At 41.0% G+C, this 21,825-nt stretch overlaps 2 protein-coding genes and 1 pseudogene across 3 annotated transcripts in view; 1 reads left to right on the forward strand and 2 right to left on the reverse strand.

The window, feature by feature from the left end:
* Positions 1 to 3,631: 3,631 nt before the first annotated feature.
* LOC117062936 lies at positions 3,632 to 5,949 on the reverse strand (annotated as a pseudogene).
* Positions 5,950 to 16,145: 10,196 nt separating this feature from the next.
* Positions 16,146 to 21,260, reverse strand: FBXO48 (F-box protein 48). Of its 2 annotated transcripts, none has more exons than XM_033239282.1 (3): positions 21,007 to 21,256; positions 18,644 to 18,985; positions 16,146 to 18,150 (listed from the first exon to the last, which is right to left on the reverse strand). In XM_033239282.1, exons 2-3 carry the CDS (start codon positions 18,947 to 18,949, stop codon positions 17,989 to 17,991), a joined length of 468 nt encoding a protein of 155 aa, XP_033095173.1. In that variant the 5' UTR covers positions 18,950 to 18,985; positions 21,007 to 21,256; the 3' UTR covers positions 16,146 to 17,988. The 2 variants fall into 2 exon arrangements, with proteins under 2 accessions (XP_033095173.1, XP_033095174.1); XM_033239283.1 differs by having other exon boundaries at positions 17,000 to 18,150; positions 18,644 to 18,806; positions 21,007 to 21,260.
* An 85-nt stretch (positions 21,261 to 21,345) lies between these two features.
* The window catches only part of APLF (aprataxin and PNKP like factor), a 99,414-nt gene continuing 98,934 nt past the window's right edge, over positions 21,346 to 21,825 (forward strand). The window contains 1 exon segment of the mRNA XM_033239285.1: positions 21,346 to 21,603. Coding sequence (XP_033095176.1) covers positions 21,508 to 21,603 — 96 coding nt within the window. The 5' untranslated portion in view covers positions 21,346 to 21,507.

Here is a 21,825-nt window from a genome sequence, read left to right on the forward strand (position 1 = left end):
GGTGAACTCCTTTTATAGTCTTTTCACACAAGAGACTATAATTTATTCACAATGTTAGTAAAAGGGTGAGAAATTTCTTTACACCTAACCCAGCCTCAGAGCTCATATCTGCTAAGTCAACAGAATGTACTCACACCTACAGATTGGTTTCACAGAGCTACAGAGTCAGTGGAAAGGCCAGACTGAAGCTTTGGAGAATAAAACCGTATGAAAGAATATCCCTGTGGCAAAACATCGACACAGAATCATGACTTGGACTTTTGTGGATAAAATATGCAAAAGCTGAATTTAGATGTTCTTAATTGGGTCTTTGGAGGTTGAGATAGAAACCTAGGGGGTGATCTGTTGGCTAGGCCAGGTCTGAAGGGTGGAGTGGGAAAAGAAGTCTCTTCATTGGAGTATTATGTTCCCTGATATCTTATATTTCTAGCAGAAGAGGCTTTTTGTCATTTTGGGGCTATACTCTATGTTCTCTTTGGGGAAACACCCTATTCCACTTTCGGTCCAACCTTCCCACCTGGTTTGGGCAGGACTAGTTTCAGTTCTGTCATTTGCAACTAAAAGGGTACAGACAAATTCTGACTTTTGAGGTTCTGCAATCAGCAAACAGGGCTGCAAGGGGGAACTAGCTGCTCCCACTCAAGCGCTTTGACTGGACTTTAATAGAAATATTGCGCCCTCTGCTGGCAGAGGATTAGCATTGACCAGGTCTTAAGGACGATGTGAGAGAAAGCATTTTAGAGCCAGTCCTGGAGTCAAGGTCTTTCTCCTCCATATGCAAGCTGTTTTGCTTTGCTCGAGTAATGTTACTTCTATAAGTCTGCATTTTTGTATCTTATACCTTTCAAGACTCTTTGATGAGTACGTAAATGGCCATGTGAAAGGTACTTAATCATTGAAACACACTATTATAAGACAGTTTTGGTGAAGAAAGCCCGCGTGTTTATCAAGTTTTTTCATGGTTATAAAATACGATATTCAATGTTACTGGTTCTCTGGAGCTGAGAAAACATCTATACATTGTATCAATTTAAGAAACTATTGTTGAAGAATGTAGAGTACTGATATTAGTAAAGTTCTTAGAAATTTTCAGGTGAGAAATGTATAACAAATCACACATGCCAAAAAGTCCCTTTATAAAATTTAATATACATTTCCAGTAGAAGTATTAGATAAAATAGACGTTAATGGATTTTCCTTTAACATGATTTTATATATGTATGAGAGACAGAGAGACGGGGTGGAGGAGGGAGAGAGAGAGAGAGAGAATATTATAATGGAGTAATACTAGAATACTAGAAACATTCCCACTAAGGTAAGAAACAAGGTAAAAATGCCCACCATCTGCATTACTATTTAACATCATATTGGAGACAGTAGTCAGTACACTAATTTAAAAATTGCAGCATAAGACTTGGAAAAAAAGTAAAACTCTCTACATGTGCAGTTGATATGACAGTATACCTGGAAAACCCAATAGAAAAAATGATGACACTAAATGAACAAAAGAACTCAGTAAGTTAGCAGGCAACAAAATGAATGTACAAAAATCACGTGTGTGTGTGAGTGTAAACTTGTGTGTACGGAAATAACTAGTTAGAAGATAAAAGAAAAAATTCCATTTGCAATAACAACAAAAATATAAAATACTTGGAAATAAACTTAAGAGATAATGTGTAAAATCCATATGGATTTAAAAATTAAAATTTAAAACATTCCTAAAAGACAAATGGAAATATTTCTTGGTCTTGGATAAGATAACTTGACATCATAATGATATAAATTATCCCTAATTTCACACCACCATAATAAAATTGCAATATGTAGTTTTCCTGGGACTACAGAAATTGATTGCAAAGTTCACGTGGATAAACTAACATATATGCATAAATAGGAAAACCAGAAAAAAAGATCAATGAAGAGAGAGAACCCTATTAAATATCAATGCACGATAAACCTTTTGTATAATTAAAACAGTGTGGTATAAATGGATAGATCTGGAACATAATGGAAAGTTCAGAAATAGAACCAACTAAAAAGAAAATTTTCATATAAATAAGGTGGCATCTCAAATTACAGACAGACTTATTAATAAATGGTGTTAGGAAAACTGAACAGTCATTTGAAAAAAACTCATATGGAAAGAATGAGCTATATAAGTACTTGAAGAAAACATAAGTGAATTTGTTTATAATCTTGTGGTGGGAAAAATTTTAAACCATGTTCGTCATCCAGATTTAATAGCAGAAAAAAAGCAATAATTTTGACATCAATTAAAACGACTGGTCGGGCATGGTTCCAGCACGTTGGGACGCTGAGACAGGAGGATCTCTTGAGCCCAGAAGTTTGAGACCAGTCTGGGCAACATGGGGAGGCTGTCTCCCCCCACCCGCCCCCACACACACATACACACACATACATATAAACACACACACATCCACACAATTATTTGGGTATGGTGGTGCATGTTTGTAGTCCCAGCAATCTGGAAAGCTGAGGTAGGAGGATCACTTGAGCCTAGGAGGTCAAACCTGCAGGGAGTCATGATTGTACCACTGCACTTCAGTCTGGGCAACAGAGCAAGATATAAATAAAATAAAATGTGAAGAACCTTTGTAAAAAAAAAAAAAAAAAAAAAAGCAAGCACCACAAGCAAAGTCAAAAGACAAGTGACAAACTGGGAGAAATATAATTGCAACACATGTCATAGATAAAGAACTAAACTCTCCAATTTACAAAACACTCAGAAATTGAGAAACACAAAGATTCATACACACCAAAACCCACAAGTGCCCTTAAACATATAAACTTCATGTTTATGACAGAGAAATTTGAGTTAAATCTACAATGAGGAAGTTCCTTCACCTTTAGTGTATGTTTGGAAAAGTTCATAATAAATTACTGAGAAAAAATTAATATATTTCTCATTTTCAGGTTGGCACACATTCAGAAGCTTGAAAACACATTTTTGTGTAATCAACTGAGGGAAATTTCAATCTGAGCTGGGTATTAGATGATATCATTATTGGATGAAAATTAGATTTCTTGGGTGTGATTATGGTTATGCAGGCATGTGTGCATGTCCTTAAGAAATACATGCTATGGCCGGGTGCGGTGGCTCATGCCTCTAATCACAGCATTCTGGGAGGCTGCGGTGGGCGGATCATGAAGTCAGGATATTGAGACCATCCTGACCAATATGGTGAAACCTCGTCTCTACTAAAAATACAAAAGTTAGCCGGATGTGGTGGCGCGTGCCTTAATCCCAGCTACTCGGGAAGCTGAGGCTGGAGAATCACTTGAACCATGGAGTAGGAGGATTGCACCACTGCACTCCAGCCTGGTGACAGAGCGAGACTCTATCTTAAAAAAAAAAGAAAGAAAAAGAAATACATACTATGATATTTTGGGACAAAATGTCATGAAGTACGCAAACTTACTTTCAAATACATCAGCTCAACAAAAGTATGTGTGTGTTTTTTTATTTCTTTCTTTTATTTCTTTTTTATTGTGTCAATAAAAGTTCATTCACAGACATTGAAATCTGAATTTCATTATTTTCATGTCATGAAATATATTTTTAATTTGTTTTCAACAATTTTTAAAATGTAAAAACCATTCACAGGCCATATGTCAGGCAGTGGACAGGATTCGGCCCACAGGCCAGTTTGCCAGCCCTATCTTAAGTGAAGATACCGACAAGACCAACATTAACTTCTCCTAAAACCAAGATTTTCAAAGCAGACTATTAACGAGAGCATGCCCTGCGCCAGATGCCCCAGAATTGTGAAGGAGGTCAGGCTGCTGGTACAGGAGGACAATGGTCTGGCACTGCCCCTCTGTTCTGAAACCCCTGGTCCCCAGCACAGGGGAGTGAGCCTCAGCTTTGCAGTCAGCACTGTTTCCAGATCACTGTTAAAAGGAAAACAAGGCACTTAAGAAAAACATGAAGCATTCCAACTTTTGATACACAAAAGGATTCTATGTTCTAAGCTTCAACAGTCTCTTATGGCCAGCAGCTACTGCGGGGCAGCGCATCACCTGGACGGTGAGACGGTGGGAACAACAGGAAAGCGTCCACAGCATCAGCGATAGATCCTCCCAGAGGAAGCACGCCAGGCTCCAGAATAGCAGAAAACCCACAGCTGCCACCGCTGCAGGTTCACACGCTGCCTCCAACGTGAACATAAAGTGCTTCAAGCGCTTCCACTCCACCCGTCTGTCTGGCTTCCCTTCAACCAGAAAGGGTGCACAGGCACCAGGCAAGAGCCTTGTGCCAAGCGACACAGAATGTTCTAGAGCCCAGGAGACAGTTCCCGTTCTCTGAGCTGAACGGGTCGCACCTGATGTCACCTTTTCCTTTTTGAAGGGAGATGCCAGGATGCAGGGGGAATAAGCGAAAACCGCTTTTCCTATTTCGAGGGTGCAGGGCACCCCCGACAGCCAAGATCCGCAACCCCAGGCTGACTTCCTTGGCCTATCTTCTTGGCCTGCTCATTGGCCCAGGTGGGGGACTCCACGGCCACTGCTTCTTCTTTAACTGCTGCTGCAGTCTTTCCTCTTTCTTCTTCAGGTAGAAGGTTATGTTGTCAAAGGTGGCCTTGTAGAGACTGCTGAAGCTGGTGTTCACACAGGCAGAGCCTTCCAGCATGGCCCTGTTCCCACGAAGAACAATGGAAACTTTCTTTAACATGGCACTTTCAGGAACAGACTGCCACTGGCCACCCACAGGCCTGCAGAGCACCGGGGGAGGGGAGCTTCCCGGCAGTCCTGGAGCACCCACAGCCCCTGGGTTTCCTCAAAAGCCACATCCCACACTCGGTGCTGGAATGACAGCTGCTGTCGGTACAGCAACTGCTGTCTACAGGCGTGAAGTTGGAAGATGTAGACCACAGCAATGCAGTTGCACAGAGGCGCCACCTGGTTCTCCTAGAACGCAATCCTGGACGCTGCAAACCTCTAAGGGACCTGGAGGTCCGTGGGCTCTTGGAGACTGTGCAGGTGACAGCAATGCAGTTGGCGGCCGCTTGTGTACTCCCGGAGCCTCAGGGTGCAGTCCCCGGAGGAGGATGGAAGCGGTTCGAGATGAGTGGGCACCACAGAGATACAGCTCACAGACTCTGTGTGCCCGAGGCAGAATGCTGAGGGGCGTGGTGGCCCAGCTGACCTGGATCTTCTCATCCCGGTCCGCAGTGAGGACAAAGTGGTCATCAGGATGCACAACCACTTCTAACAGCATGGACAGTCAGGTGCCCCAGCTCCAGTCGGCCGCATCCGTGTGGCTCAGCACCGAAAAGGAATAGACGTCTCCAGAGTTGTCAGCCACCAAGACCTTCTCCTCAGAGGCTGTGAAGGTCAGGTCTGTACACCTCCTTGTCATGGTCCTGACACTCAGACACTGCCATGGTTTTGTACAAAAAAGAATCAGACACTTACTGTCATCGGTTGTAGCAAAACAGCTGCCAGACTTGGAGAAGGTGGACCGAGAATTGCACCGCTCCGCTGGACCAAGAGCGGCTTGTCCTCCCCTTTATTTTCTTGTGACTTGTTTTCTGCAGCACTGCAGTCATAGATGAAGAGGCTGTCATCATCACTGGTTGCAGTGGAGGTGGTCAGGAATCGGCTGCCCTGCACCACCAGCTTCTGCCAGCACACCGCCAGCCCCGCAGAGCCTGCCATGTGCCTGCCGCCTGGCCACCATGCACATTTCCCCACCCAGCCCGTTTTTAATTTATTTCAATAGTTTTGGGGGAACAGGTGGGTTTTGGTTACATGGATAAGTTCTTTAGTGGTAATTACTGAGATTTTGGAGCACCCAATCATCTGAGCAGTGTATGGTGAACCCAATATGTAGCCTTTTATCCCTTGCCCCCACTTTCCCATTCCTCTCGAGACCCCAGAGTCCATTAGATTATTCTTTGTGTCCTCATAGCTTAGCTGCCACTCATAAGTGAGAACATACAATGTTTGATTTTCCATTCTTGAGTTATTTCACCTAGAATAATGGTCTCCAGCTCCATCCAGGATCCAGGTTGCTCTGAATGCCATTATTTTGTTCCTTTGTATGGCTGAGTAGTATTCCATGGTGTGTGTGTGTGTGTAATGTAATATATATACCCCAGTTATATATATATATAAATATTATATTCTTTATCCACTCCTCCTTGGTTGATGGATATTTAGGCTGGTTTTTAAAAATGTAGTTTAAACCAGTAGTTCCCAACAAGAGGGATTTTTCCCCAGGAGACATTTGGCAATATTTGGAGACATTTTTGGTTGCTAGCACTTGGGAAGTGGTGCTACTGGCATCTAATGAATAGAGGCCAGGGATGCTGCTAAACATTCTACAATGTATAGGACATCACCCCTGCCCCTCCCCCAAACAAAGAATTATCCAGCCCAGAAAGTTAATAGTGATAAGGTTTAGGGACCTGGTATAGACAAAGATAAAGCAAACGTGGTTCAAGTTAACGATTGGTTCATCTGGGTGATGGTGCCATATTCTGTTCTTTGAAATTTTCTGTAAGGGTGAAAACTTTCAAAATAAAACATTTAGGGAGAAAGCACATTTAAAAATATATAAAAGAGTCTGAGAGAGGAAAAAAAGTCGAACTGGTGAAACAGTAGGCCAAATATGGGAAACAATGGTAAAAGCAGTCCTTTTTATTTTCTTCACTAACCAATGAGAATAAAGACAGAAAATTGTGCTCAATCTACTTGTTAGACAACAAAAAACGCAACCACAGTGATAAGTGGAGAGATTTTCACGAGTGATTTTTAGAAAGCTTCTTTTATAGTTTTACGTATTTTCTATCAGGCTTTCTTTGTGTGACGACTGGACTGTATAATTTTGTCATATTAAAAGTAAATCAAAATGAGCAAACTAGGAAACCAGCAGCTGGGGTTTTTTCCCCCTACAAGGCACAGAAGACCCATAGCAGGAAAGTAGATCTCAGAAAATGATTATTAAAAATTTCTTTTGTGCTAGAACAGTGGTTCATGCTTGTAATCCCACCACTTTGGGAGGCTGAGGTGAGAGGATTGCCTGAGCTCAGGAGTTCGAGGCCAGCCTGGGCAACATAGTGAGACCCAGTCTCTAAAAATAAATAACTAAATAAATTAATTAAGAAATTTTTTTCTTGACCCGTTAATGTTTAGGATAATACAGTATAATTGGTGTGGTTTGTAAAACTGCAGTTTCATTTTGTTTTATTTCCATCCGGCCCTGACTGGGTAAGGACAAGGAGGTATTGGAAAATGCAAAAGGGGTTCATGAAAAAAGTCACTTTTACTTGTGGTAGAACTGAATATAAGGATGTCAAGCTTTTGTTAGAAACCCAATCCGCATGCCTTGTTTGTTTTATTACCTTCTTCTGTCTCTGCTGTTCATTATAGTATTTACTCTTTCTTCCTTTTCCAGCATTATTGTATAGAGTAATACTAGAAGGGGTCGTTTTTTTTGTAATACTTTCCACTGTATTTTCCATCCCCAGTAGTTCTTATTTCTCTGCAGCTCTCTATCTGGAAAGACAGGCATCCAGGGCTTCGTGGGTCTGCTAGGTACAGCTGAGGATAAAGAAGTCAGAGCTCTGCTTTGAATTTCAAAAGACTTTTTTCCGGGAGGCTGAGGCAGGAGAATGGCGTGAACCCGGGAGGCAGAGCTTGCAGTGAGCTGAGATCCGGCCACTGCACTCCAGCCTGGGCGGCAGAGCCAGACTCCGTCTCAAAAAAAAAAAAAAAAAAAAAAAAAAAAGACTTTTTTCAAGCATAGAAGACTCAGAAGTCTTCACAGCTAGGCCTTCAACCGAGAAATGAAAATAAATTCAAAGGTTCCCCCCGAAACTGACTAAAAGGACCCCCCTCTTGGCTAAGGAGACCCCAGAGAAACCTTAAAAACTGAGTTCCTGGCCATGACAGACTGGGAGGTCAGACATACCCTGTTACACTCCCTACCTTGCTACCTGCCATTATATTTCCATTCCTAAGCGTTAAACAGAAACAGGCCCTTTCTGAAGATTTGCTGGACTCCTCTTCCTTTTTGTAGTTTGACACAACTGACCATCATTCCTTCGTGATAAGAGGCCACTAACCATGGACTGGTTCTGGCTGGTTTACAGAGGCTGCACACAGGATGCTTCTGTGTCCTCTGTTTCACCTTTTGACATATAGAGCCTAATTTTAATACATTTAAATGTTAAGTTTGCACCCTAAAGTGAACATGGGACATAGGTAACATACATGTTAGCTTACTATGCGTGAGTGCACCCTCCTTTTGTGAATATTCATAGCTTCTCCTATAGCCTGTTAAATGTATATACTTAGTTGACCCCTTCAGCCTAAATTCCTGTCTTACCCTTCCCTCCCTAGAAGTACCTGCTTCTGGTTCCTGCCAGAAGCTACCCTTCCCAGGCTGTGGGATGGCCAGCCTGCAGGCTGCAACCATGTATAAGAAATAAAGCTCTCCTTTCCACATTTATGAACCTGGTGATTCTTCAGTTGGCACAATGCAATGACAGAGGTACTTCAGGAAGAAAAAGGTTTTTTTTAATTGCAAATTATTCCCTTTAGAGAATCTAGAACGGTGTTTATTAAATGAACTACCAGACATAGGAAGGAAGAAAAAGATAGGATATGAATGAAGTGCAGTACAGCATTCCCACCCCAAAAGAGATTGAGAAGTTTGCCGGTTGGCAGGAAGAAGACAATCCAAGAAGAGTAAAGGAGGGTTACATGAGGCATCTCCAAGAGGTCTTACCTCCACCTTCCTCCAGTGTTGAAAGCCACAAACATGTTTGATGATTTCATGACAGAACAGACTTCTGCAGTATGTTCCACCTGGAAACAGTGGGACAAATAGCACATGCTACCTGTTTTAGGTGTGTGTCAATCACAGTAGAGTGGAAATGGGGTGTGCTGTAGGGTGTTTAGGCAGAGTGGGCCTGAGAGCAGATTGAGTTACCCTACAATATCACCATTTGGTCAACTCCTATTTTCTGTTCCATGAGCAGTGTGGAGTTGGGAGGGGAATGAGATATCCTGTAAAATTTAATCTTGCCCATTAAAAGTACAGTCATCCCTTGGTATCTGCCGAAATTTGCAGATGCTCAAGTCCCTTATATAAAATTGTGCAATATTTGCACACAACATGTGCACATCTTTCCATATACTTTAAATCATTTCTAAATTACTTATAATACTAATGCGATGTAAATGTTATGAAAATAGTTATTATACTGTGTTACTTTTTATATTACTTTTTATTGGTGTATTTCCAATTGTTTTTATTTTTCCTAATATTTTTGACTGTGATTGCATCTGTGGATGCGGAACACATGGGTAACGGTCCTCCAGTCATTTCCACGTTAACTCAGGCTCAGCACGTTACTTAGTCTTTCAGGGTTAGAGCTGCCAGAGAAAATACAAGATGCTCAGTTAAATTTAAATTCCAGATAAAAATGAATATTGTTTTGGTATAAGTGTGTTTTTTGCAACATTGGGGACATATACCAAAAAATGATTTGCTATTTATCTGAAACTCATGTATTTTATTTGCTAAATCTGGCACCTCTACTTGGAGTTCCTCCCTCTTTTTTCCCTTCTTCCTTTCTCCTGACATCCATGCAGAGGCGGCTGAAGTAACGGCAGGGCATCAGGGCAAGGCCCCAGGCCTGCATGCTTCCTTCCATTCCTAACAACCTTCCACTTTCCACTAATCCTTTCCTCTCACTGCACTCTTGGTTACTGTAATTTGCAGTCAGTTTTCTTAGTACAATCAGGGATTGAGGTATAGGAGTCTTCCTTCAGCTGCCTCTGGCCCACCTCAATTTGCACTGTGACTACTGTTACTCTAAAGACTCTGCAGCAAATGTCTATTTGGCTCCTCATTTAGGCTGTCAATCCCATGGCTTCTGCTTTGCGGCTCCTTTGCTGTGTTCTCAGCTACTTCTACAGTTATCTCATGGGGTGGGGGGAACTCACTCAGATATCCCATGTCCCACTAAGCTGAGGGAAATTTGAGAGCTACCTTTCTCTCTCCATCCCTTTTGGACATCCAATATGAACATGTTGAACCTTCGTATTCTGTTTCAATCTCTAAATCCTTTTTTGTTTTTTTCTTTATGTGCTTCAATGTTGGCATTGTTCTATTGTCATATTTCCCAGTACATAAATACTCTTTTTCCATGTTATAATCTGCTATTAAGCCTATGCATAAATTTCTGTTATTGTATTTTTCAGTTCTAGAATTTCCATTTAGTTCTCTACTTTTCTGGTAAATGTCTTCATATTGATCTATTTTCTTCATCTTTTCATCCATCTGCCTGGATTTTGAAATCATAGCTATTTAAAAATTCTTGCCTGCAAACTCCAGTCACTAAATCCCTGTGACTTTGCTTCTATGTTCTTCCACCCCACCCAACCCGTGACTTCCAATCATTTAGTTCTGTCTTTTAGGATGCTTGATAATGTTTTGAGTGCAGACACTGTATATGAAAAACTGTAGAGGCTCCAGATGATGTCATCTTCCTCTAGAGTGAATTCGCCTTATCCTCTGTTAGGCAGTGGGGTTTGCTCACCTTAATCAAATCGGAGATTTATCTGAATTGAGGCTGGAGTCCTTTGTACAGAGCCCACCGAAGATTTCAACTGAGAACCTGAGTTGTTTACCTTCTTCCCTCTACTGGGTCCTCAACTGTAATCATTGTGTCCTCAGTAGTGTGAGACTGGGCAAAAACTCCTTTGCTTCTAAGAGGCTCTCTGCTTAGCTTCATAGCCTTCAATCCCTCAGAGCTTCAGAATTTGGTAAATGTCTTGATGAGAAAACTAGCCATATGTCAGATATCCATAAAACACTTAGCATAGAGTTGGCCATAGGGGAGTACTCTAGAAATGGGTTGTTGAAGAAAATAAACATTGGCTATATGGAAAAATGTGTTTTTCAATGAAGAGACTTGGTGATTACCACCTCAACCAAATGATCAGACTTAACCATCTTGTACAGTAGAACAATCAGACATTACATGCTTCTTATGTGATGCAATGAGAAGTATATTTCATCACTTACAGTATAATTGCTATGTAGTATAATTGCTAAATATGCTTAACTGAATCTTTTTTTTTTTTGAGATAGGGCCTCACTCTGTCTTGAAGGCTAGAGTGCAGCATTGCAATCACAGCTCACTGCAGCCTTGGCCTCCTGGGCTCAAGCAATCCTCCCACCTCAGCCTCCCAGGTAGCTGGTACTACAGGCGCCCACCACCATGCCCAGTGAATTTATTTTTAAAATTTTTTGTAGAAATGGCATCTTACTACATTGCCTGGGCTGGTCTTAAATTCCTGGGCTCAGGTGATCCTCCCACCTCAGCCTCCCAAAGTATTGGGATTACAGGTGTGAGTTACCATTCCTGCCCTCTGAATCAAATTATGAAGAGAGAATCAGATAAATCAACTACAGAATATTCAATAAGATAACCAGTCTCAAGCCTGTAATCCCAGAACTTTGGGAGGCCGGGGTGGGTGGATCGCGAGGTCAGGAGTTTAAGACAAGCCTGGCCAACGTGGTGAAACCCCATCTCTACCAAAAATACAAAAATTAGTCAGGCATGGTGGTGCATGCCTGTAGTCCCAGCTACTCGGAAGGCTAAGACAGGAGAATTGCCTGAACCCAGGAGGCGGAGTTTGCAGTAAGTGGAGATTGTGCTACTGCACTCCAGCCTGGGTGACAGAATGAGACTGCCTCAAAAGAAAAAAAAAAAAAATCAATATCCTACAAAATAAAACCAAAGCCAGGGGACACTTCTGGTTAAAAGAGATTAAAGAGACAAAAAACTCAGATGCATGTATAAATTTTTTTTGCAGCCTGAACTGAAAAAAAGAATCTATAAAAGATATTTTGGGGGCCACTGGGGAATTTAAATATGGATTGTAAATTACATATTATTGAATTAATATAAGATTTTTTAGATGTGATAATGATACTGCATGTAGGAGTGTATCTTAGGAGATACATGCTGAAGTATTTAGGGGTGAAGTATCATCATGTCTGCCACTTCTTTTCAATGTTTCAGCAAAGATGAATAATAAATAAATAAAACAAACATAGAAACATGTTAACAACTTGTATTTCTAGGTGGGTGGTGTACAAAATAGTGGTTTGTCATATATTTTTACTTTACTGTTGGTTTGAAATTTTTCAAATGAAAAACTTGGAGGAACATTCTTGGCTCTTTCATCTAAGTTATTCATTCTAAGTTTCTGAATTCATTTGACAAACATTTATTGAGTACCTACTATGTATGACATATTCTTGTAAGTGCTGGGAAGTGGTGATGAAATAGATGGAAAAGATCATTCTTTTGGTTTCCTCATCCATAAAATGGATAGAGTAAGCATACACCGTATAAGCACAATGCTTGGTACAAGAATGCATTTAATGACTGTCGGCTGTTATAATTAATCAGCTTCGTCCATTGTTGATTTGATTTCATCAATTTGATGTTTTTGGTCTTAAACTCCAAATAAAAAATGTGTGCTCTTCCATCTTATGTATTCTTCCCAATCCATTTCCTGAAGTTACTACTCATCTCACTTTTTGTTAATATTATTAGGGCATTTGAAGTCTTGTAGAGAAGACATGATATAAAGTCAAAGCAAAGATGAAGTTAAAGTGGTCAGGGGTATGTTACATTTTTTTTTTCTTTTGACATAGGGTCTCACTCTGTCACCCAGGCTGGAGTGCAGTGGTGCGATCATGACTCACTGCAGTCTCAGTCTCCAGAGTTCAAGCAATCCTCACACCTTAGCCTCCCGAGTAGCTTGGATTACAGGCATGCGCCACCACACCTGGCTGATTTTTAAAATTTTTAGTACAGACAAGGTCTCACTATGTTGCCCAGGCTGGTCTCGAACTCCTGAGCTAAAGCAATCCGTCTGCCTCAGCCTCCCAAAGTGTTAAGATTACAGGTGTGAGCCATCGCACCCAGCCATAGTTTTAAAATTAGATTTGTACATATGCAAGTGTCCTCAGGTTGAAAGTTTATATTCATAGAGATTTTACTGATGATTATGTTCTGGTCTAAGATTGGGTTATAAACCAGAAGAAACTAAAAAAAGGTTTCCAAATTTATTTTTCTAAATACTAGATCTTAAAATGATTAAAAACACTCAAAGTTCCTTAATACTCTTCCCCAAGAATCTTGCTTCTTGTACACAGGGTGCACACTTAACATGTTATTTTATCTATGAGTGAGAACATTCCTTCCTTCCATGCTGCTACACCTACTCATGTTTTCAGATGCCAATGGCTTGGCCTGATAAATGCATGGTTCATTCTAAGCCCATACCATAAATTTATCACTAAGTTCTAAAGGTTTCCTTTCAGTGTAGACCGTGATCATAGCACATAATTTGTTAAAGAGTTATTTTAGTGCAGTAGTACTAAAAAAAAGAAGCTAATGTTCATTCACATAATTTGCAAAGCTAATACTTAAAACTGATGGCAGTGATTCAATAATTCAAAGTAATAACTGATATTTCTGAGGTTAAGTTTATTTTCAAGAGTTCAAAAAATAAAACAAAACATTTTTATTTTCCTATTTCCCTCTTACAGGTTTTGAGAAGACTGGAACAATTATTCGTATATTTGTATTACTATCAAACATCCCACATACCTTAAGGATTGTACACTGCATTTCGATACAATCTTCTTTACTAACAATATAGTAAATTATTTTTATACATTCTGGGTGGGATTAAAATAAATAAGTATAGAAATAATTTAACAAATCTTTATAGAGCACCTAGTGTGTGCCAGGTTTTGAAGACACAAAAATAAATAAAAAATGGTCCCTGCCATTAAGAAGCTCACAGTCTAAAGGGGCAAACACACAAATAAAATAGACAATTTAATGTTATATGACAGCTTTGAGAGAGGTCTATACAAAGAACTACAGGAACATTTAAAAAGTCACTTAATCCAGAACAGTAGTAGTCACTGGATTGTTTCCAGGCCAAGATGATAAGTTTTACAATAGATATTGCCAAGAAAAGAATCAATGGTGGGGGTCAGTCCAGGTATATCAAACAGCCTGCACAAAGGCAGAGAAGCGAGAAAATTTTTATGAAATAGTTTTGTAAGACTGAACTAAAAGATACAGGGTGGGGCAGTGGTGAGAGAAGAGGCTGGAGAGGTAGGCCAGACCACATCATTACAGGCCCTATGGGCTCCAGTGGGGAATTTTGATTTCTACCCGAATGCAGTCAGGAATTTAAGTTAGGGTGATGTGCTAAATTTGGGGTTTAACAAAGATTATACTGCTAACAGTAAAAGGAAGGAACTGGAGGCAGGAACATCAGTAAGAGGTTATTTTAGAAATCCTAACTTCAAATAAGGACAAGAATTAAGTAATGAGGCAGAGATAAAGATGGAGAAGAGGTGAATTACTTAGATATTTGGATGATAAAATCAGTAAAAATTGACTCGACTGAACAAGGAGAATGATGGAGACAAGTAAAATATGGTGATTTTCTAACAAGACATGTCATTCACTGAGATAGGAACTGGAAGAAGAAATTTCATGAGATGGTAAGTTTTGATTCAGGTGTTTATATATAAACTATCTTTGGATATATTATATAAAATCCTATATATATATATAAATCCAAAAGATAGTAGCATATGTATTTCTGGAGCATCTCAGGGAGATCTGGTGTTGGGACACAGACATGGATGTCATCAGCACCAAACATGGTAGCGGACACAGGAGTAGTAGATGGGATCACCAAGGATGTTAGAGTATAAAGACGACAGGACAACAGGCGGAACTTTGGGGAACACTAACATGTAATGAGCAGATGAAGGAAAGTGAGTCTTTGGAGGAAACTGAGAAGACGGGTTAGAGTAGGGAAAGAAAAGTCCAAGAGACTATAGTTCCAACCCATGGAGGAGAGAGTTTTAAGAAGTATTCATGTGTGTCAGTGTGAGTGTTTATGTGTGTCAAATATATTAACAAGTAGAATGCATCCAGTGGATTTAGACATTAAGTCACTTGTAATTTGGATACCAACAGTTTCAACCACATAGAGTGATGGCCATATTATAGCAGATTAAGACCGACTGGTGAGGAAGTCAGAGTGAAATCTAAGATGCTAATGTAAGCCACAAAAATACACATTTGAAAAATGGGCAAAGAAACCACATCAGGTGGGGGTCCCAGTATGATGGTGAAACTGAATTTGAATTAACTTAGGGAAGCAGATGAGGTATGGCTGGGACCAGAGTCTGGAATATAATCAGGCCTCTTTCCCTGCAATTCTTTCTCCTGGTGGTTCCATATTCTCTTATTTAAGATCCGTTTTCTTTGTGTGGCAAGGAACAGTTTCATCAGCAAAGAGGAAAGGGCTTCTTTCTTCCAACTTATGAAAAGGGGGGACTGGGGCATGTTTCCATCCTTGGACTAAACATGGTGGCTAGGAAAAACAGGATAACGTAAACAAAACAAAACAAAACAAACAACAACAACAACAAAAACCCACCTGGGTGTGGTGGCTCTTGCCTGTAATCCCAGTACTTTGGGAGGCTGAGGCAGGTAGATCACAAGGTCAGAAGTTCAAGACAAGTCTGGCCAAGATGGTGAAACCCCATTTCTACTAAAAATACAAAAATTAGCTGGGCATGGTAGCGGCGCCTGTAATCCCAGCTGCTCAGGAGGCTGAGACAGAGAATTCCTTGAACCCAGGAGGTGGAGGTTGCAGTGGGCCAAGATCATGCCACTGCACTCCAGCCTGGGCGACAGAGAGAGACTCCATCTCAAAAAACAAAAACAAAAACACAAACAAAAAACCGCCCCCCACCCCACGCCCCGCCAAAAAAACCCACACACATGTGGTTGGAAGTGAGAAGGGCGAGTCTCCCTAATTAGGATAACTTCTATAAACAGATGATGGTGATAGATAGTAAGGGGGTTGGACAAAATAATCGACATCCATTACAAAAAAAAAAACCAGCTAAAAATATATGTTTACATAAACTACTGTACACAGATGCTATCCAGCAAAATGCTTATAGCTTTAATTTTTCCCGTACTTTGAAAATTTCCAAGTGCTTTCTTATCTTTTATGAAATAAAATTAGTAGGATACCTTTCTTTCTTTTTTTTTTTTGAGATGAAGTTTCACTCTTGTTGCTCAGGTTGGAGTGCAATGGTGCGATCTCGGCTCACTGCAACCTCTGCCTCCCAGGTTCAAGCGATTCTCCTGCCTCAGCCTCCCAAGTAGCTGGGATTACAGGCGCCCACCACCACGCCGGGCTAATATTTGTATATTTAGTAGAGACGGGGTTTCACCGTGTTGACTAGGCTGGTCTTGAACTTCTGACCGCGGGTGATCCACCCACCTTGGCCTCCCAAAGTGACTGGATATCAGGCGTGAGCCATGGCGCACAGCCCCTTTTTTTTGTTAAGAGTAAATGGGCAGAACAGAATGTTGTTGGGTCTAGAAATTATACTCTATAATCATCAGTGGAATTGGAGAGAAGACCTAGGAAGAGACAGGCTAGCAGTCTTCAAATATCAGGCAATCATAGAGAGGAAGGACTGAATCAGCCTGGTTCTAGAGGGTGGAAGTGGGACTAGAAGGCAAACATTACAGAGAGGTGGTCTTCAGTTCAAGCCTAGACTACAACTGGACTGTTCTGTGACATAACAGATAACGCTATTAGTAGAAGTACAGGATTTGAGCTTGGGCTGGCTGACTGACAGTGTTCCTATTGAGAAAATTACTGAATAGTCCTGGAAACTTGACTGCCTGATTTTCAAGGAATCTTCCAACTCTAAGAAGATAGTAGGAGACAATTAATTATCTACTGCTCTATTCAACATAGGGAATTTGCATATAATGGGGCATCTTTCTAATATTTGCCTATTTGTTAAATATTACTTTCCTGGATTCTTCTATTTAATGCTATAGAGAACAGTTTTTAAGAAGAAAACCCCACACTAACTAAAGCATTTTGTAGACACTTTTTACTATGGTGGTAACCACAGATTCAGAATAAACAATTTGTGATAGTGAGTAGTATATCATGTTTTATGAAAAAAGAGAAACAAAAGTTTTAAAAAATTAAAATAAAGGTTCCTAAAAAGTTATAAACTTTAACAAAGACAAGTGTTAAGGATTCTTTAGAATAATAGTTTTTAATATGGAGAAAACAAAAAGGAGCTGTAAGCGCTTTGTCTTGGTATCTAAGAATAGCACACTAGATGGTGCTATAAGGCTGTCAGAAAGAGAGTTTTACCAGGCTAGTGTGGCATTCTGATGGTAGTTAAGTGTTCTGGAAACTTTCCACATACTTTCAGCTCCTGAGAGCCATTCCAGGTTTATAGAAAAGTAATGGGAATCTCAATTGGATACGCTTTAGCCCTAAGATGACATTAACTTAAAACTAAACCACAGGCTTAACACATTTAAAATAGTTTCATTATTTGACATTTCAATCTGATTCCACTGAATTAGAAATGTTAAAGTCATTAAAATGCCAATGTATTAATTTAAATGTATTGCTATTAATTTCACTTAGCTAGTCTTCCCATAAGCCAAGTTATATCCACCACTTAATGAATCTTTAAGTCAGTCTCAAGTGGCTTCCTGAAATTTTGAATTATCATTAAGCTGAACATACAAATCACTCTTTCATTTAGTATTGCGAATATATTAACACAAATACACGAAACATTATATTTGGAAATCACTCTATCAGTATATTATTTCTTATAAAAATAACATTTCATGATTTTTCCACATTACAATAAAAGCAGAAAAATTTTACTAAAGTGCAAAACAAAAATAAAGCTTTACTTTTATATTTCCATTTCACTTTCTTTTAAAAAGGTGAACAACAAAATGAACGAAAAAAGATATAGCTTTTGCAACCTAAGACTCATTTGAGTTTAAAATTTTCAAAGACCTGAGATTTGTTTGTGATTTTTTTTCCTCTTTATCTTTCCAGTTCTGCTTCTAGAATTTCTCCCCATGTATCTGCATCCATTGGGTACATGGTTTTTTCTGGTAGGCTAATGGGAGAACAAATGTTGCTGTATCTGCCACTTAGCCATTCGTGTTTCACTTTACTCTTCTGGTAATTCCTCAGCAGTATTACCTGAAAGAGGTAAATCACCGTTAAAAAAGACTGTAGTTGGTGGTTGGTTAGTGAATGTGTTTAAAGCGAGAAACAGATTGACAGGGCTGAAAAAAAGAGTAAGTATTTACATTGATATACACATATTTTAATAAATTTATGTGTGTACATGTGTGTATGTATATGTGTATTTATACAGAGTGCGCCATACAGTTTACTGGGGGTTTGGGATACGGTGAAGTGAAAAGAAGGAGCTAATTCCCTTCTGGTTAATAGAGGAAAATTCCCGAATTTAGAATTTAAGAAATGCAAAAGGATAAATGAGAGATAGTGTGGAAACAGTGTGGTTAGCAGGAAAAGGCTAATAACTTTTAACTCATTTCCAAAAGTCAACACACTGTTTATGTTATTCTGCATATGCAATTCTGTCTCCTCCAAGCATAAGTTACAACTGACTCAAACCTGCTATCCTAACACTGTCAACAACACCGCAGATCGCAAAGATTAAACTTACCCTCCAGGAATAACCACTTTCTAGATCATCATCTATTTCTCTTCGGCACACAGCTCTTACAGTCATGCAGTGAGGTTTCCATAAAGAGTCACTGTTTCTTATTGCGTCATTCCAGCTCCTGCATGTCAGTGAAGCCCTGCACAAACTCCGAATGTCCAGCTGACTGAAAATTTTAAGAGTGAGTTCTTGAGGCAGCAGTTCAACAAAGTTGTTTTCACTCTCATTTTTTTCCTTCTCAGCATCCACAGAGTTCGCTTCTGTGTGAGAAACTCTTGAATTACTGTTTCTCTTGGAGTTTTTATGCATAGCTTAACGTTTTAGTAAATTATCCTCATATATAACCTAAAAGGCAAGATTTAAACATGCTCAGCTCTCCAAATAGGAGTAGAAATCCTACTTTGAGTCAGATGCTTTTTGGGTATAATTTAAGAACTCTTTCTTGACTTTTGGTTCTCAGTCTGTAAAATGGACCAATGCTGCCCCTTTCCTGAAAGTTCTTGCAAGGATTAACAGGGATAGTGTGTAAAACATCTAGTCTTGCTACATCTGAATTGCACATGGGAGGTACCTCAACATATTAGCTTCACTCTCACCCAGGCTGGAGTGCAGCTGTGTCATCATAGCTCACTGCAGCCTCAAACTCCAGCCTCAAGTGATTCTCTTGACTCAGCATCCCCCCATTTTTTTTAAACAAACAAACAGAAAACCAAAAACTGTTTTTTGGAGAAATGGTTTTTGCTGTGTTGCCCAGGCTGGTCTCGAACTCTTGTCCTCAACCAATCCTTCTGCCTCAGCCTCCCAGAGTGCTAGGATGACAGGTAGGAGCCACCACACCCAGTACTTTCATACCTTTGAAAATATGTATGAGTCAATCCTATTAAACTCCTGAATACTTGTTGTATATAGGAACTGATGCCTCATCATTAATTTGTAATTTGTGACTTAATCATAAACTAGATGGACTTCTAGTTGTATAAGAATTTTATCTACTTGTATCTAATGGGTAGGTAGGTGCTTACATTTGACACAAATACTATCTGAAATGGACAAGAAGATGAGCTCTGGATTATGAAACAAAGTCTTAAATATTCAACTCAGTCATAAGAGTGGTGTTTTAAGAAATGGCCCCTTGAAGCTATCCTATATGCATAGTTAATTATGAGCTAACGATAACAGTCACTGAAGACATCAAGCAACAGTGAGTGAAAACTGTAAACAATGCTGAGAACTCAGCTAGGTATAGTATGTGACTATTTGAAGCCCAGATATAAAGCTCAGTTTCAGCTAATTTACCTAAGGTGAATGGTGTAGGCTTCCCAAATCAGTTGAAAGCATGACTGGGTAGATCACCACCCTTGAGTTACTTTTGTATATAAAGACAGCTTGTATTCACTTAAAATCAGTTTATTCCATTTTGCACTTCCTTTTATAATGGGGGTTGGATGTGCAAGAGGAGGTGTTTGAGATACAGCTAAATACTTCTTTTAACTCAGCTGAACACAAATCTCTTTTCTAGATGAGCTACTCAGCTATGTTTCTGGACTTGACAAGACCACGGTGGTTCCCATTCATGATCCAGATTAGCTGTGGTGGCTGGAACTGTAGTCTGTGTTCAACAGAGGTCTTCTTCTTGAGGATTTGGGGAAGTAAGAAAGCAAACTGGTAAAAATGAGTGAGTCAAGGGCAAGTTTTTGCCATGCACCTTGGCCCCTTCCACCACCAATACAAACCAAAGCCAAACCACAAGGTTCTTGAAAAGAATCTCACATTAGGAAAACGTTACAGTGTATTTAAACGTTACGGTGTGTTTATCCACTTCTCCCAGGATCTTACTGGGAGAATAAAATGCCTCCCCTTGTGGAATTCCTGCAACGGGAATGAAAGTTTTTGAATTTCACAGCAGGGTATGCCTTGGCGAGGTTCTAAAATCCCACTAGGAATCTTTCTTCTACGTCCAGTTTCGCCTGGATGCCTGGAAACGACCCCTCTTCTGCCCTTTCTCCTTTATGAACCGAGTTTTGCTGAATTCTCTCTCAAGTGAGGTAAAAGCTCGTCTCCCTTTCAACTATCACTTGGAGGGATAGATTGGCGGCAGCGCAGAAGGAGGGGCGGGGAGCCCCACTCCGCCCACATCCCGCGGGTCAGGGCTAATCACCCCACGTCCCATCTGAGCCACCCTGCTTGTGTCCCGCGCGGGTTGCAGCTGCTGGAACCCAAGAACACGGAACACTGACAACTGACAACAACAACCGTCAGCGCTGTCACTGCGGCTCCAGGCCGCGGAGGGAAGGCTGAGCTTGCGTCAGGGCCGCGTCCCCGGGAGCGTAGACACCTAAGCCAACCGGAATGTAAGATCCTCCTACCTACTGGGCCGCGGTGGCTTCTCCTCCCGCGATTTAAATCCTCCGGAATTCGAATCTTTCCCCATAGCTCTTCTCTTCCCGCCCACCTGAGCCTCACCCTGCTGGCTCGGAACTCGCGCAGGCGCCGAGAGGGGCGCGCAGTGCCTTTAGGGATTGGTAGTTTTTTCCAGGGCGTCTGAGCTCGGGAAAGAAAGTGAAGAAAGGCGCCAGGACTAAAGGCCCGGCGTCCTCCAAGATGGGAGGGAGGTGAAAAGGGTGGTGGGGAATAAGCCGGGGTTTTTAAACAATAATTTTGAGGCGGCGTGACTGGGGAATCCCCGATTGCGTCATCAGTAGGCGGGGAGGTACGGGACTGCGCTGGGGCCGGGCTCTGATAGGACCGGCGCAGGCGTGGGGAGCCTTTGCCGTCCTCCTCAGGTGTTTTTCCCAAGTCCTGGGCTTGCCCCGCGGAAACAGCGGAGGGGCCAGTCTCCTGGCGAAGGGGCCTAATCCTTGCCAGCCATGTCCTGGGGCTTCGAGCTGCAGCCGCGGGACAGCGGTCCCCGGGTGGCCCTGGCACCCGGGGAGACTGTGATCGGCCGCTGGCCACTGCTGGGAGTAAGTGTGGGCGGGGGCTCGGCGGACCCCGAGAGCCGTGGAGGTCCGCTTCGGCTCCTGAAGACCGGCCCTAGTCCTAGTCCTATTCCCCACCGCGCTGGTCCGCCGGTCTGGATTTTATAAGTTTGGGGCCGCAGGTTTTTCAGTTACCTTTAAGCAATTCACAAACATTTCTTTATGTTGCTTTAAAAACACTGACTGTATTACCATTATTATCTTATC

This window comes from Trachypithecus francoisi, unplaced genomic scaffold (genome assembly GCF_009764315.1).
Source record: "Trachypithecus francoisi isolate TF-2019V2 unplaced genomic scaffold, Tfra_2.0 Lachesis_group17, whole genome shotgun sequence".
NCBI classification, from domain to species: Eukaryota; Metazoa; Chordata; class Mammalia; order Primates; family Cercopithecidae; genus Trachypithecus; species Trachypithecus francoisi.

What these genes read in the sequence shown, in the direction of transcription:
- FBXO48 (XM_033239282.1), bottom strand. Translation starts at nt 18,949, where the DNA reads ATGCATAAAAACTCCAAGAGAAACAGTAATTCAAGAGTTTCTCACACA. An exon ending in AAAGTGGTTATTCCTGGAGG is followed by an intron (nt 18,151 to 18,643) that starts GTAAGTTTAATC and finishes TACCTCTTTCAG; the next exon opens with GTAATACTGCTGAGGAATTA.